The following is a 17369-nucleotide window of genomic DNA, read 5'->3' on the forward strand; positions in this document are numbered from 1 at the left end:
AAGTTTGCCCACCCCTGCTCTACTGCATGAGCTAAAAGCCATAGGGCTCTTAGCTAAGGTTGTAGAGTGGGCTCCTTAATCTCCCTCTAAGTGGTCTCGGTGCCACTAAACGGGACAGAGCCCCACACCCAGGAGGTGTATGGGTTACACAACCTCCCGGTGCCGGCCTTATTGCCCGCCTCCTGACCGCCGGGGAGCAGGAGCGTGAAGTGCATTGGGGGCTGAGCATGGGCCAGGTTCAGCTCACAAAACGCATCGCCAGTGGGCGCCGCTGTCCCACCGGCAGCACGTCAGCGACCCCACCGCGACCTGTGCCCGGACAAAGGGCAGGTTGTGCTGGCTCCATTATCTCCCGCACCCGCGCCGCCGCCTCTCTTCAGCCAGCCCTGCCCCTGCGCTACACTGCCGCCCCGGGGCAGGCGCTGCTCACCCCCGGCCCCAGCCTGCGACAAGGGGCGTGCTCACAGGCTGTTCTCCCTGGGGTGAGTGCCCGGGTTCCCCTCAGCCCGCCCCGCTCCCAGCCGCGGCTGGGCGCCCTCTGCCGGGCACTGGGCGGGAACGATCCCGGCAGCCCGGCCCCTCCCCGCCCTAGTCCCCACCCGCACGTTGCTCGGGGAAGCGGCGCCGGGGAGCAGCCGAGAAGCAGCGCGTCGCTGCCGTCCCCGTGTCCTCTGCCGCCGCCGCACAGCGGCCCTCAGACCCAGGCTGCCCCGGCCGCCGCTGCAGCGCCATGCCCCGCGCCGCCCCGCTCCTGCTGCTGCTGCTCAGCCTGGCCCAGCGCCGCGCCTGCCTCTCCGGGCCGGTCAGCGCCGCGCCCCCGGACCCCGCGCGGGACCCCTGCCGCAGCCAGCCCTGCTGGAACAGCGGCACCTGCTCCCCGGCGCCGGCCCGGGGCCCCGCCGCCCCCCGCCGCCTGCCGCTGCCCCAGCCTGCCTACAGCTGCGCCTGCCCCGCCGGGGTCACCGGCACCTACTGCCAGGTAAGGGGGGCAGGGGCTGTGCGGGGAGCTCGCCTGCCCGTGCCCCGCCGCCAGCCCCGCCTGGGTGCGCCCCTGCCCGTTTCCCTGGCTGTGCCCTGGTGTGTGTCCCTCTCTGCTCATCTCGTGCCCTTGTGTCTGTCCCCGGCTGCCCTTGTGTCTCTGTCTGTCGGTCTGTCTGCCTAGCTCTGCTCACTAGGACTCTGCGTCTGGGAGTCTGTCTCTGTCCCATCTTTCTCTCGCTGTCTCCGGGGTCTGGCTCTGTCTCTATCGGCTCATTCATTCTCCCTCTGTAGGTTCATCTGTCCCTACCGCTACCCAGCTGTTTGTAAGTCAGGCTGCGGCTCTATATCACTAATGGACATCAGTGTTTTTGCATTATTAATCTATTAGTTCAGCAATATTATACTGTCTGTCGTAGGTTAGGTACTGTCCTCTACACAGTGGCTATAATTGTCTCAATCCATCTCCGTATATACAGCTGTGTATTATGCGCCTGTCTGTAGATCTGCCTTCTTTTCTCTCATATGTGCGTGATACATACATATATCCAAGGAGATATCTGGGTGTATGAGTCTGCTGATCATAACGTTTGCCCTTCTTTCCTTAGCGAAGTGTCCAGATTCTTAGGTGTGGTAATAGCTGTGGGTCAGAGGCAGTACCTAAGCTGCAGTTTCTATCTCCTGCAAAAAACTATCTGCGGATGTTAGTCTTTTTTTTGTTTTTTTTTTTAAATCCATTAAATATTTAAGGTGGATGCTATTACTCAGAGTAACTGAGCTTGACTATTCTTGGGCAAGTGTTGGGGTTTAGTTCCTAGGCTTGTAAAACTGACATATCAAACCTGCAATACTTTTAACCCTACCTGCATAAAAAATATATGCAAACTTGGTGGGTTAAATTATTAAAAGGTGAATGAAAAGGTGAATGATCTCAGGAAATTAGGCAGCTTTCCAGAATTAGACGGAATGTTTTAGCATGGATCTCTTTTCTTTTTCTTCATTTTTCTTTCTGCACTCTGGTGGCTTTTTATATATTGTTTATTTTAAGATCAAAATGATTGATTTTTTTTTTTTTTGGAAAATGGGTAGCAAAATTGTACTGAATATACAAAAGACGACTTAATAGGTTTATGATGACCATTTCTTTCTAGTGCATTTCCTGTCACATTTTGTGTGCCACTTGGTTTCACCTTATTAAATTCTACAGAAAGATCAAAATGTCAATGTAAGGGTAGAAAAATATTATCTGGTACATCTAGAATAAAAAAAAACTGTGGACAATAGCGAATATGAGTAACATCTTTCTAGCCTGTTTGGTCATATGTTGATTTAATACAGTTTTTTTGATAAAATATTGCATTACTTGGTCTATGAAGACCCAAGTGAATGCTGATGACCATATGAAGAGGTTTTGTTCATAATCCTTGCATTTTGTCTCGTTATTAAATGTCTTTGATACCACATTCTAAAATATGGATAAAATCTCTCAATTTATCCCCCCACCTCTCTTTTCCTTATAAGTAGAGAGAAGGGTTTGTTTTGTGAGGGTTTAAATGATAGTGATATACTTCCAGTGACAACAACTATAATAGAACACAGATTGGTTCACATTTCTTTGGGCAACGCTTCCTGGTTTACAGGATTTGACATAGAGGTAAACTGATTCAAGTAAACTAATGTTGATTTTTTAAAATTTTTTCTACAGCACACTCCTTAACTTAAGTAGCCTGATTTTGTTTTGTTGTTATATGTGTTCATTAGGTCACAAAATATCAAAGCTGTAGTTTTCCTGTGTGGGTGGAGAGAACAGATTTCTTTCTTAATAAGCCATGAATATCATGTGTAGGGTTCAATAATGAGTATTGTATGGACATATGGAAAGTCCCTGTGAACTGCAGGCATTTTAGAAAGAAATACTTCTGTGCTCGCCCTAAAATGTCTCACTTGCTTCCTTTTAACAATGAAAGTCAAAATATTACCGTTAATGAGGTTCTGCAAAATCAGAGAGCTTAAAGTGGATTAAATAGAATCCCCCCTCTGGCAAATTTTAGCAGTCTTGCTGGTAAGAATTTGACTGCTTGCACTTGGGTTCATTGTGTTTTCCGCTCTAGAAGAGACAGACCAAATTGCATGTGTGCTGCTGCCTATTGCTGTTATACTGTCTGAAATCCATGACTGAAGGATAAATGGCTCTCTCAAATGTTTTGGTAAACTGTAACATTTACTGGTGTCATAACCTGCAGGAGGTGTTGTATCTGTGGTTTTGGTAGAAGAGAGGAATACATTTCTTTGTAACCTGAGAAAATAGATAATGAATTCACAAGCACACTTTTTATTAAACGATATGAAAGGGCTAATTCTGGGAGTATTGTTTATAAAATGTTTATTTGAGATATCATTGACTTTTATTTTAACCCATGGAACAGTAGTTTTATAAGGGAAACTTTCTAAACAAAATATAAAAGAAATTCATCCCTGTCTATCAGGACTGGAAATGAAGCAAAAACATTTTAGTTTACTCTGAAAAGTGATTTTTAAAAAAACTATAATTGTAATGAAAGAGGGGACAAATCATCTGCCTAAAGAGAAATTAGTAAAATATTGTATGTGGCTGCATACAAGAAGGTTTCCTACTTTGATAAAAGGAGGATAATAAATACATATGAATTACAGGATTGGTTAGTAGTTCAGATGCCTTTCTTTTTAGCAGTTTAAAAAAACCCCTCACAAGTGAAAACAATATATGTACTCTATTGATGAACTTTTCCGACTCAAAGGGATTCTAAAACACAAGGAATTTTAATTCCAAAAAGGGGTATGAGAAAACTGAGTGCTAAATCAGGCAGATTGCTTCAAATTTAAAGCTGCAGCCTCAGGCAGAGGCTTCTCAACTTACTGCTGAGGATGTTATTAAACTATTAAAATGGGGAGAAGGAAATATTAAGAGGGAAAACAAATACAAGTAAGGAATTCAGCTATGTTGAAATAATTAACCACTAGTAATCTGAAGATGGTAAATTCGCACAGCTGCTCTTTGTCATAGAAGTGGAATAATATCTCATCAATGTTTGTTCTCTGAAAACAAATTGAAACATAGCCCTGTTTTTACACACACACACAAGAATTCTGTAATAAAAAGATTAAGTAAACAATCCATCTGATTCTATGTTATTTTGATGCAAGTAGGTATAGAGTTGCGGGTCAGAAGAGGACATGCTAGCACTCTTCTCTGCCCGTGTTGTAAAAAGACTGATAACATAGTCACAGCTGGAAATTACCCAGAACTTCTTCAGTAATATATTAGCTGGGTCCATTTTTTTATGCACTTCACAGTACTCTTGGTGGAAGGAAAGTGACAAAGAGGTAAATTGGCACATCAGATCCTCTTAAGATATTTTTGAAATCCACAGCTTTTCTATCACCAAGTGCAATCTTTCATTGTGTGTGTTTTGTTTTTTGTTTTGTCTTGAGGAACCATTTTTCCATAAGATGTGGCGGTTGCTTTGGTAACTTTTTTCTATGGAGAGGAAGAAAAAAATCATATCTGTGCATACATCAAAATTACTTATGGGTACATTTGACATATGCTGTCTAGAAAACTTCTAGTTTTTCTTACTATGTAATATTTTCAGATTGCACATTCAAGGATATGCGTGGTTTTCATTACATTCCACTAATGAAGGAGTGACAGGAGAAAAGGGATTTGTACAATTGCTTAAGCATATATTTTTCTCAAGAAGTTAATTCTTTGCTTTTGTGTATTGTGAAGAACATGAATGGATGTTCTGCATAAAATTGTGCAAACTTTTTTTTAATGAATCTGGTTCTTCTGGAAGAGATTGAAACAAATTGGAAAATTTTTAGCTTTATTCTGAAAGAAATTGGTGGCAGAATTTTAAATCTAATAAAAATATGAAAAAATGTTAAAATTATGTTGACATACTTCCTTTGTTTCTGCTGTTAAAAACCAAAATATAATATTTAGCTAAAGAGTAAATTCCATATTTTTTTCTTTGATTTAGTATATCCAAAATCCAATAAAATTATTTTTTTCTTGAAAGGGACAGGTTGTTGCTTGTACTGTGTATTCAGCTGGAATATATTACGTGGAAAGTCATTTGGATTAGGACATCGTTAACTTTAGAGACATAAGAATCAAAACAGTTAAAAGGGGAAGGGGATGAAGAATTCCATGCTAGGTTTGGAGTTTGAAAAAAGATAAAATGAACTTATCAGGTAAAATTTTCTTACATTAATCACTTTTAGCAAAGTCCTGTGAGAATTTCACTAACATATCTTATCTCCTGTAGAAACTGTTGCTTATTATTATTATTACTTTTAAAGAGATCCTGTCAGGTACTTTTATCATTTTTATTTTTTGTCCTTTTGCTGGAAAATAAATTATTTTCCTTTCACCCCAGTTGTCACACAACCCCTATTCTTTTGTTTCTGGCAGTGTAGTTTTGTTGTATTCTGTATCTGTATTTCATAGACTTCTTCAATAATATAATCAAAGCCAGAGATCAAGTATTGTCTTTTCGGTGGTGCTCAGAACTGGCTATCAGCATTTGAGTTCTGGTTGTTGGTTTGCTACTCTCTGTTCGGTTTTAGACAAGTCACTTCAGTTATCTTTGCCTTAGTTAACCCATATCTAAAATGGAGATAATATCTCATGTGCGTGATGTTAGTTTTAATTTTTTAAGTGATTTGGGAGCCTGTGACGAGTATACAAGTGCTTGTTGCAGTAGTTATGCTAGCAATTAAGGGGATAGTTTCTTGTGCTCCCCCTGCTGGATAGCTTTCTGCAGCAGCAAAAGTTTTATAAAATCAACTTAATTGTGACACTGTGAACAATTTATTTATATAAAATGGAACATAAAGAAATATATATCCTGAGTTTGAGACGCTAGTGAAAGATTTAAGATTTAAAAGCAACAGATATATCATCTCTTTAACTCTGCTCTTAAAAATGGTTTTATTGCAAAAGATATTTTAACCAAAGACAGGATTCTTTTAAAAAAAATCACCTTTAAAGTATCCTGAGATAATACATTCTTTCCATTTGATTAAAAATTCATAGAAGCTTGGAAGTTTGGAATAGAAATGACCCAGCAAGTTATCCTTTCCATCCTTTTGTCACTATGGGATTTTTACTTTTAGTACATTTCCTAAAGTTTTGTCTGGTTTTATAAGTCCTAAGTAACGTGGTTTCCACCTCTTCCTTTGGGAGACTCTCTCATATGCTAATACATCTTGCTGTGAGTTTTCCTGACATTTCAGCCTAATTTTTTTCTTAATTTCTTCCTGTATTCTCTGTGTACCACGTTAAATAATTCCTGTCCCCTCTTGATCGTAATACTCTTCAAACATTTGTAGATTGTTATATTCCTACCGAGCAAACTCTACTCTCTGTTCTGCACCAGCGCTATCCTCTTCTCCTCTGAGAATCCCCCAGAATCTCCACTCACACAGGTCTCTCCAAGTCATCTGCTGGGGCTCTCCGGATGCCACAGCTCCTCTTTCCTTGGGACCTGCTCCAGATGGAGCTTCTGAACCTCCTTGTCAGATGGACAACACAACCAGAACTTTTCAGCTTTCCCAGGAAGCGCCGCTCAGGAGCCAGTGCCCCGTGCTGGGACTGAGGAATCCTGTTCTATCTGCAGGGAACTCAGTGCATAGGTGGAACTTTCCCTGTGACGTCCTATCCCCTTCCTGGCCCTCATGTCCCTGGACATGGGGCTTTGCCTGCTGAGCTGGCCATGTATGTGGGTGGTGGGGTGGCTTAGAAAACTGACATGTATAGAGATAGACTAGCCCTAGCCATCCTCTGCCTATGGTCATACTAGGGCTACATAGAGGAAAAGCTGTTGCTTCCCTGCTCTACGATATAACGCCTCTATGTAAATCCGTTTTATTTACTGGCTGCACTACACAGCCCTGAGTCTCTCAACATCCTTCAGTCTGTTCTGCTAGAAGATTTAAGATGTACTTTACCTTCACATCAGTGTCCTAATATATTCCATTCCTTCTCTGTTGTCTCTCTTGCTCCTGCTAGGAGGGGACATCCTAGATAAGAAGTCTTTAAGGAGTTGTTTTAGGTCTGTGCTCACAATGGACACATCACAATATTAAAAAAATTTTTTTTTGGCCATTCCCAATTTTTTAATTGTTTGATGGTATTTTCTTTGATTCCTAGGCAGTTACTGAAGGTATATGGCTACTCTATCTGTTGCTTTTTTATCTATGCATAAGAGTAGACTGTACAATTAGATAACATCTTCAGTTTTGTTGTAAGACTGACTATTGGCTCTCTGTGCATTCTCCAGCGTAGCATAGGTTCCTGAGATCTTGTACCAGTTTCCTGGTGAACAACAGCACTATTAACTCATACAGTCTTTCAAAATGTCAGACCATAAGTATTAACATCGATTTTTGTGGGGTTTTGTTCCTAGATGTCATGTTCATTGGTCCTTTTCTTTCCTTTTTGTTTCTTTGGCAGAGATCCTGCTACACCATTTCCAGGTGGTGGTTTAAGTGTGTCACTTTGTCTTTTATGCTATTTTCAAGAACCATTGAATACTAATGTTGTTCAATTATTAAACAGCCTAACTCTCCCAAACTGTTGGATTGTGTTTCAGTTTGTGTTACCCAGTTGATGGCTGGATGGTTTGAATACCATTGGGGACAGACCACTGAACTCTGGGTTCAAGTTTCACAACTCTCTTATATTGACTTTGCCATCATGCTAATTTGTGCCAATTTTATAGTGGTTTAGTTTTTTATTAGACTTACTAAATATATTTCACAAGGCACTGGTATGGGTGGTATTGTTATGTGTAAAATTAACAAGGTTAATTGAGAACTTGTTTTGTAATTCTTTAGGTGCAAATTCTGCTCTTCTGTTATGGAGACTTGGAGGCCCTTGCCTGCAGTGAAACTGGTGCATTTTCGGCAGTGTTGGGGGGACAGGATATAGGGAGCACTTGGACAGAGTAAACAAATTATCTCCCACCCCATATACACATTTCTTTCAGTTATGGTAACTTTAGATATTCCTTGTAGCTGTAGTGGGATTTTTTTTTAAGTTGGTATTGTCCCTTGAGGAATTGTGGGTACTATTGTAAAAACTGCCATAAGAGAAAGAGGATTATATCTCAGCAGTTCCAAATGTTTGCAATAAATTATCTAATTGATTGTTCTCAATTCCTATAAGGGAAGGCAACAATTATTTAAGGACCAAATGTTATGTCTCAGCTGTACAAATGGGTATTATGATCAATTTGACAGTTTATATACTAACAACTAAAAAACCTTCACTATCTCTGTTTCAAGCTACTCAAATAGCCCATTGAAATCTATTCAAAACACTTCTTTGAATCTCATGCAGGTCATTACACCATGTAAATTATTTGGCTTCCAAGAATTGTATGATATAAAGAAAAATTGCAGATGTTGCATTGGCTTACATTTCTGTGATTAAAGATGCTGAAGAAACTTGCCAAAAGTTTTGAGGTAACTGAATAATTGCAGAATATAGCGATGCTAAAATGCTTAAATTATTTCATGTTCTTGTTCATCACAATTTTCCATTTTCATATGGTTTGATCTGAGAGAATTGCCTTACTTCTCTGTATATGGAAATGATTTCTGATTATTCGTAAACCAGTATTTTCTTTTCCTTTGAAATATGTATCAATACCTAATACTTTATGGCTTCGTTGAGCACTCCAAGGTCGAGATATAGTCAGATGCTTTTTAGTTTTTTTTAAACGGTGTTCTAGAATCTTCCACATTTTGCTTAACAAATAGGAACTAGTTGCTTTCTTAAACATATGAAAAAACCTTGAAAAAGATGACAAGTTCTGGTAGTAATATTGTGGCTTTGTAGGTGCACTGTGAGCAGGAGACCATCAGCTTCAGAGGAAGGTTTAAGAAATCTTGTAGTAAGCAGATGTGGGATAATCTGCCCTCCAGGGGAGTCTCCTCCTAACCCTTAATAGTCAGAGATTAACTAAAAACTCGAAGAATGAGATTTGACAGCTATTCTAATTTTTCTTTTTGTATTTATTATTAACTCTGTATTTTTGTTATCCATGTAAATGTTGAGTCTCTCTTGAATCCTGGTCATTTTTTGGCTTTCAGCAATATCATATGGCAATAAGTTCCATTGTTGAATGATATATTATGTGAAAATATTTTGTTTTATAAGTTTGCATTTGCTATCTTTCAATTTCATTACAAGTCCCCTTGCTCTTGTATTATGTCACAGGGAGAGTGGAAGTGCCCAGTCTACGTTCTCTGTACCATTAATTATTTTTATATTGCTGTCAGGTCCCTTCTTTAAAGTAAACAATCCCAACATTTTCATATGAGAGTTTTCCCAAACCCTAATCAAGCTTGTCGCTCTTCTGTGTTTCCTCTAATTCTGCGATATTCTTTTTGAGATGAAGTAACCAACATTGAACACAATTTTCCAGGGGATGGTAGACAATTGATTCATGTAATGGCATTATAGTATTTTCTGTATTATTCTGTATTCAGTTCCTTACGCATGCTATCATTTTGTCTGTTCTTTTGAGCAGAGGTCACCACTGAGCTATCCACAATAATTGCTGAGTTGAAACAGATATTTTAGAACCCAGTAACCTAGTTGGAGAGCATTGGTAATAGAAGCCTTTGGTTTTGGATCAGTCAAACCAAAATGAAAGCCATTATATATAGATGGAAAAATGCTGCATTTGGGAAGCTTGTGGTTCCTTGTCCTAAAACCTCTTCTAATGGTAGTGTAGTGTATAAGTGCATTCAGCCTGTTAGGACTTACTCTTCTACTAGTAGATTTTTTACTAATTCTCCACCTTACAGAAGGTAAAATAGCTTTATTCAATGTTCTATCTCCCTAACTACTGTACTTGTCAATTTACATTGTACATATATAATATAAAAATTGAAAAAAGTACCCTATGGTGGGAAAGTCCTATCATATAGCTCTCCAACATGAACAAGATTAGGCATAACGATAAATTATATTACTAAAAGAAAATTTGTATGAGATATACTACTTGAACAAGCTATATCATAACAGTATAGGAGCATAGAAAATGCAAATCATGTCAAAGTCTATGTCACACTGTCTAGAGTAGCTCATGACTGTGAATGCCTACCTCAGTGCAGACTGTCAAAAACAGGGCCAATACCCCAAACTGGTGGTGTGTTGTATAATTAGATTTCACCAAGCTAGCAACAAATGTGAACTCCTGTATCACTATACCAGTTTTACCTCATATACAGTCCCCTTATATCCTCCAATCTGTCTTGCCACCCGGACAAACTGGACTTAGCGGTCAGTGGTCACTTACACAAAAAATCACACCAAATTCGGGTTGCTCTCAGTCCCAAGAAATCAGTCACTTACCTCAGATCAATTGGTACCTTAGAATTTACACTAAAGACAAGTCTTGTAGCCAGTCCTGTAATAAACTATCTAAAGGTTTTTTATTCCTTTTCCTAGTTAATAGAGTTATTTACAAGGTAAAGCAAGCAAACATATGCACACAAGTTATCTAAATCCTAAGAATGACAGAGTTGGAGTGATATGTCAATTCTAAGTGTCTTTCAGGGAGGACCCAGGAAGCAGCCTCGGGGGGATCTCTGGCTTCAGTTTAGAGTCTCTGGCCTTGTCAGAGTTCATACAGCCGAAAAGATGGATATTTTTCAAGTGACCTTGTTTTATTTCCTTCATTCAGCTTCCAAGTCCACAGGATAACCTTTCTTGCACATAGCATTTCCAAAGTGTGATAGGGCCATTAACTATTCCTTGGTATCGCAATATTCTTTGATGGCCCATCTGATTTTGATAGTCCTTCACGATGGGTGAGAGGGGGATGATTCCTGTGCCTGAGTTCACAAGCAAACATTTTCAAAGTCGTTATAAAGCAAAATTTACCTATTTTCTTATGGCATGGAATATGGACATTACAAGTGAGATGAATGCATGCAGCAATTTACAAGCATTTCAGAGAGTCTAAACACAAAATACATTCTTATAAGACTAATATCTATTTTGAGCAAAACTAACATACCGGTGAACTGGTCTGGTCTCCAGCTATGAGTTTGTTAGTTCTTAACTTATGTCTGCAGTCTGGGCAAGAGCTGTGTACATTAGGAAAAGTAATGCCTCCTTTGATACAAAGTTCTTTGAATCCATTTCTTCCACAGGTCAAGTGCAGTCTTTTATCCAGAAACACTCTTGCACCTAAAAGGTACCCATGCTCTACATGTGGCTCATATTTTTCTTTCGCTCTCCCATACCGTAATAAATGTCTTCTGATGTAAAAGAAAAACAGGACTGTTAGCCTGAAGGAATAGCTGTGAGCTCTGTGGAAAACAAGTCTGTTGTTGAAAGTTCAAGACTAGGATTCTGTTCTTGGCTTTGCCACTGACTTGGTGTGGGATACTGAGCAAGTCACTTTACTTACTGTGTCGCGCTATTCCCACTTACACATGGGGAAAAAACCCTATCCTTATAGGAGTGTTGTGAGAACTAATTCCTTAATGTTTGTAAAGAGCTTCAAGAAACTTGGAAGAAACTATGAAGGTAAATTTTATTCATTACTTTGAAATGCAAGATTTTGAATTTCCAGAGTTTCTGATATCAGTAATTGCCATTTCTAGTGTATCGTGGTAAAGAATACCTGGGCCAACTGCACAATATAACCAAATTGATCTTAGAGGAAGTTAAATTACTAATCTCCAGTTTCTTCATAACGTATCGCAAAAATAATTTAACTTCATCTGTTTTCATTCCACTTGTACATTAAACAATTTGAATACTTCATAGTGCTGGTAGTTAGGTGCAGCAGGGGTCTGAGATACAGTTTGATTCTCAGGTGTTTGCTGCTGTTTGGTCAGCGTCTCAGTTGCCAACATCAGGTTGTGATCTCAGTCTGTTGAGGAATAGGCATAGCTCCAGCAGGTGCTTTGTGGGTGACCATTACTGACCTATCTGTTTCCCTCTGTGCCCTCCCCGCTCTGGTGTGAAGTTGACCGGATGTTCCCACCCCATCTAAAAGCTGCTACTGGGCCAGATTTTGCCAATTTGCTCCTGGATTTGAATGTGTTACAATTCCTGTGGTACTACTCCAGAAGCCCTACACTATGCTGCAAACTGTCACTTGGAGCTATGCTGAGACTCTGGATCTCATCACCATATGGGAGAAGAATTGGTGCAGGAAGCTTTTTGTAGCCAGTCACTGCAATAAAGGTCTGTTTGTGGATGTTGCTAAGCAGATGCCCATGAAGGGCCACAACTGGGATGCCAGCCAGTGCCGGATAAAGAGCAGGGATTGCCAGGAAATAATCCCATCAGGCGACATGTAACTGGTTTGTTTTTTGAAGAGCTGGATAGGATTTCACACAATTATACAACTACCAAACACAGGAAGGTTGTGGAGTCTGCTGCCTGGTCCCTTCACCACCCACTTCCCAAGGTCAAACAGCAAGACTCACCAGGGGATGAGCACAAGGAGGCCTGTGAAGAGACCTCCCCAGTATGCGAGCTTGAGTCCTACCTTGCCATAGTTGAGCCCAGTTCCCAGGCAGCAACCCAGTCCAGGGCTGAGAAGGCAGATCCTATGGAGGGAACCTTGACATGTAGCTATCATTACAATTTTTTGTTGTTGTGCTATGCTGCATTGCTAGCTTCTGTTCCAGGTGCCTGACGGCTGCCACCATTTTAAGAGAATATGAGCCAGGAGCCTTTCTAAGTCTCCAGCCCCTATTTCCCTCCCTCCTTTGGCCCATACTGTCTGATCAGCTCCCTATACACGTTTCCAAAATGGCAGGCAATTGGCCCCTGTTTCTACCAAAGCCCCGACTATTGACTGTTTTAAGGCCCAATATCAACAGCACCTGTCTATATATTTTCCTTTCCACTCCCCTTATCTGTTCCACAGTCCCATTTTCCAGCTCAAAATGGTGGCCAGCAGCATGGCACAGTTGCAGCCTCTGCCTCACCCTTCTCTGGTGGCAGATTCAAGTAATGAAAACATTCATTTCTGCAAAATGCAACAGTTAATTGAGACAGTGGTTACCAGAAAAGAAGTTTGGTTAGGATTCTCAGCCTGCAGGAGACAGATGTGGGCATTGGATGCCCACAAAGACTACAGCGCCCTGTTGAGGTATAAAAACATGCGTTCATGCAGAGAAAGGGCTTTTTACCTTAGGGATAGCAAGGCCTATATAGAGAAAGGCTAGGTACAGTGAATGATTCACGCAATAATTACAGAACCCTATCTGTTTTTCTGAATACTTTAACCATGTTTGCAGGGGAGATAAAGCAGAATCTAACAATAAGAAATTGCTCTATTTTTGTCCAGCCATTATGGGGGATAGCTGCATGGGATTCCCCCGATATAGCTTACAGCTCTCTTGTACTTCTGCGTGAACCATCTTTGTGAAGAACTTCACAGTATATCTTACTGGTCTGTTCTTTGCCTTTCTGAATAAGGTCATTCTTTGCCTCCTAGTCACCCACCTCACTATAATGTTATTTAGAGTCAGGACAGCTTAAGGGGATGTAGAAGGGATTACTATCCAGTTTGACGTCACATGCCCCCCGCTACCCACTCTGACATCATATAAACACCTCCAAGGTGCAGCAAAATGACAAAACCAAGCTGAGAACAGTCCCCCTCCCCCAAATCTTCAAGGCACAACAGCAAAAGTAAAACAGCATATTTTGCACAGACAAAAATCCCAATGCAGCCAGTCCTCCTCCTGCACCGCTTACCAAGTCTGATGTTCCCCCCAAGACTGGGAAGAATCTCAGGGAAGTAAAATCAGAAATACATTTAGAAATGCTATCACAATCTTTTTAGAATATGAACAATAACCGCCTGTGTCGTCTTTAATATTCCTGCAACCATGGCACTTGCAGCGGCCATATCTTTAAGGACAGGCCCTTAATCAACAACTGAGTGGCTGGCTAACCTGAGGGGGAGAAAATGGAAAACTTGTGATGAAATATTCACAGACCTCACTGCAGAGTCCCACAAATCCCTGAAAATAGTGGAGAGGTAGAGGCAGTATTTGGAGATGGAGAGGAAAAAAGACGAGATCTCAACAGTTGCCAGGGTAGCACTGATGTGGGAAAAGATAGTATTGAAAAAACAGGGAGATGAATAGACAACTCCTGGAGGCAATACAAAGCCAAAATGCCCCGTTGCAGCATATGTTGCTGTTACAGCAGCTGCTAATGTAGTCCTATAAATCAGCACCCAGCCATGTTGTGCAACCCTGGACAATACAGGCTAATGGGAACAACAGCAACTCCTCCCTATTATGCCCTTGCAGCAGAGCTCCAGAGCCATTCCCTTCACAGGCCCAAGCTCACAGCATTGAGAACAGTTGCACCTGGGAGCCCAGCTCTTTTGAGCCCTTTAACATTTCTGGTTAACTTCAAGCCTTGACACTCAACACCAGAAGGGCCACAAACAGATGAGGCAGAGGCATGATGTATACTCACCTGTGACTTTAAGCTATCCCCTTACCTCCTTGAGTTGTGCACTGCCTTGAACTGTTGCACTTTGATTTTTGTTGTTTTGCTGTTGTTTTAATGAAAGGTATGTTTGTAGTTGTTTAATAATAGAAACCTTGAAAACTTCATTCATGAGGAGTCTACGATGCATTTTACACAGAAAATCATTAAGTACGAAATAATTCATGAGGTTTTACAAAGATATCTAGGCAAAGACACAAGGTAAAATAGGGATTGCCCCAATGTTGTATTTTTACCACCTATAAATAACACAGAACTGCTCACAATCCATTCCCCTTCTCAACCTCCATGGGTTAATATCTAGATGTACAGCTGCACAATTTCAGGCCTGATAGTCAAAATAAGAGCAATAGGCATTACTGATAATATTACCCCAGCTGTTCCCATTTTCTGTTGGATTCTATTCTGTTCAAACAACTGAGCAAGTCTCTGCATTTGAGCCTCCCACCTAGTGTCAAAGCTTTCTTGCTTATTCTTACAAATATTGTGCAAAATAGAACATGCTGCTATAATCTTTGGCTTGTTGTTTTTCTGCAGCTTCCAACCTGTTCTACAAACAGTACCCCCTTCCTTTCAAATGGCCAAGTACACACTCCATTACCATTTTCCAGCTACTGAGGTGGTGGTTAAACAATTCCTGCCTTGTGTCCAAGCAGCCTGTGTACAGATTAATTAAACAGAGAAGCAGAGGATAAGACAGGTCTCCCAGGATAACCAGTGCAATCTCCACATCATTAATGAACACTGGACTGGTTTCCCCCCAGAAACACTTTCTCCATAAAGGTAAATAAAGCTGAGTTCTGAAGGATCCTAGCATTGTGGACCCTTTCAGACCACATGGCATTTATGTCTGTAAAGCTGCCATTGTGGTCAACCAGTACTCAGCACACCTAGGAGAAATACCCATTTCTGTTTATAAAGTCAGAGTCCTGATCAGGAGAAGCAAATAGATACATGGATCCGATTAATTGCCCCAATACAGTTTGGGAACCCCATGCATGCAAAGCCATCAATAATCTCCTGAGTATTACCAAGCTTTATAACTTGGTGCAACAGTACCATTTCCATGGCATTGCAGATCTGCATAACAATGGCCCCAAAAGTCAGTTTTCCACAGTGAATTGTTTGGACCAGTAGCATTTAGGGGTGACCAGCTTTCTAGATAACAGTGGTGATGTGCATCTATGGGAGCCTGGGGCACCTCATATTAGTAGGTTGCTGCTGCAGCTCTGTAGTTAGTTTAGCACATATCTAAAAAAAAAATTGCTTTCCCTATCCTGAAATTCTCTTGACACTGTTGGTTGTCCCAGATGTTCAGAATGATCCTTTTCCACTTCTTCCACTCTGGTTTCCTGAGACCAGAAATGGCACCGCACAGTTTAAAGCTGTTCCAGAAACTGTTCTTATACTATCAGTTGTTTTGTGTCTTTCTTCTCATCCTTCCTCCACCGCTGAAGCTCCTGCAGCCGCAGAAGGAGCTGCTGCTGCTGCCACATCATCTGCTCGGTGGTGCAATGGATGGAATCCAAAGCCAAGTTCATCTGGCTATAGGTGCTGAAATACAGCCCCAGCAGCCTCTGCATATTCATGGTTGCTAGCATAGCTACAGAGCACTGTTGGGTCCAGGCTGGCCAACAGCAATTGAAAATAATGTTAGTCCACCCAGAAAGGAAGTATGGGTTGGAGACAGCAGAGACATGGGACGACTTAAAAAAAAAATTTGAACCTGCCTGGAGTTTGCCGTGCATAGTGAGAAAAATTCCAGAATGTGCACTGCTTGGCAGCAAAGCAAAGGACCATGGGATGTCTTCCAAGAACTAGTACACAGCAAACTGCTGCTGTGTTTGCATGCTGTGCAAATTGAAAGATCGCACAGGCATCTTAATGCAGCTTGAGTATTGTATGTTACCTTATGTGCATCAAAAAGATATAGATTACCCCCCGACCAGACAAGCTCTTTGTTAAAAATAATGGAAATGCACAAATGACCTTTATTTAGGCTTTTTTTGATGGCCTTAGAACGTGCTATTTCCTAATCTTGCTGGTTCCGGGATGTAACTTTAAAGCAGTATATAGATGCAACTAGTCTAGTTACTTGTTTAATAAGTCATCTCATTATCTAGGATACTGAAGTTTCCTTTTTTCTATGCTACATTTGGAAATCAGTAGTGTTTTCTTAACCATTTAAAATCATTAGGCTTACGATTCTTTGGATGCCTTGTTTAATACTGAATTTTTCCTTTATTTGTTTTCTTTATGTCAATAAACATTTTAAGCTTCCTATAACCTGCATTTTCACAACATATACCTATAAAATAACTATATGGATAGATGCAACTGTGGAATAAAGCAGCACTTCAACAATTAAGTAATCTAGCAATTCATTCAGTTGGCAAGGTAGACAAAGGCCAGTAGCCTTCTGATTAATTTAGTTTTGTAACGTTCTTTTCCACTGGAAGTGCACATAATAGCTCAGTAATAAATTTTTTTTTAGAGTTTTATAGTGATGGTATGTTTATGAATAAGATCAATATGAGTGAATTAGTTAAGACCAAGAGGATTGACTTGGACTGTGAAAATAGGGTGATTTTGAGTTATGGCTTCCAGTGATTTCAGAGACTTTGCTGTAAGTATCTGATGTATTGGTCACTAGAGGAACCAAATTGCTATTTTGATTGAGAAGATTGTCAAGCAATTTCAGGAACAAGGCAAGGAGAAACAGAAGGCATGTTCTGTACTTGGAAGCTTTCCTTTATAGTAACAACCCATCTTTTCCGTGTAGATTACTACTACTTGGTCCTTTCTACTGGAAAATTCAGAAGAGCCTAATAAAGAT

At 40.7% G+C, this 17369-nt stretch overlaps 1 protein-coding gene across 2 annotated transcripts in view; it reads left to right on the forward strand.

Annotated features, from left to right (window-relative positions):
• Positions 1 to 325: 325 nt before the first annotated feature.
• DNER (delta/notch like EGF repeat containing) overlaps positions 326 to 17369 on the forward strand; it is a 276236-nt gene continuing 259192 nt past the window's right edge. For both annotated transcript variants that reach the window (XM_073359834.1, XM_073359835.1), the window contains exon 1: positions 326 to 979. In XM_073359834.1, the coding sequence (XP_073215935.1) occupies positions 731 to 979 (249 nt within the window). In that variant the 5' untranslated portion in view covers positions 326 to 730. The remainder of the gene's footprint in view (positions 980 to 17369) is intronic.

This window comes from Lepidochelys kempii, chromosome 9 (assembly GCF_965140265.1).
Source record: "Lepidochelys kempii isolate rLepKem1 chromosome 9, rLepKem1.hap2, whole genome shotgun sequence".
NCBI classification, from domain to species: Eukaryota; Metazoa; Chordata; order Testudines; family Cheloniidae; genus Lepidochelys; species Lepidochelys kempii.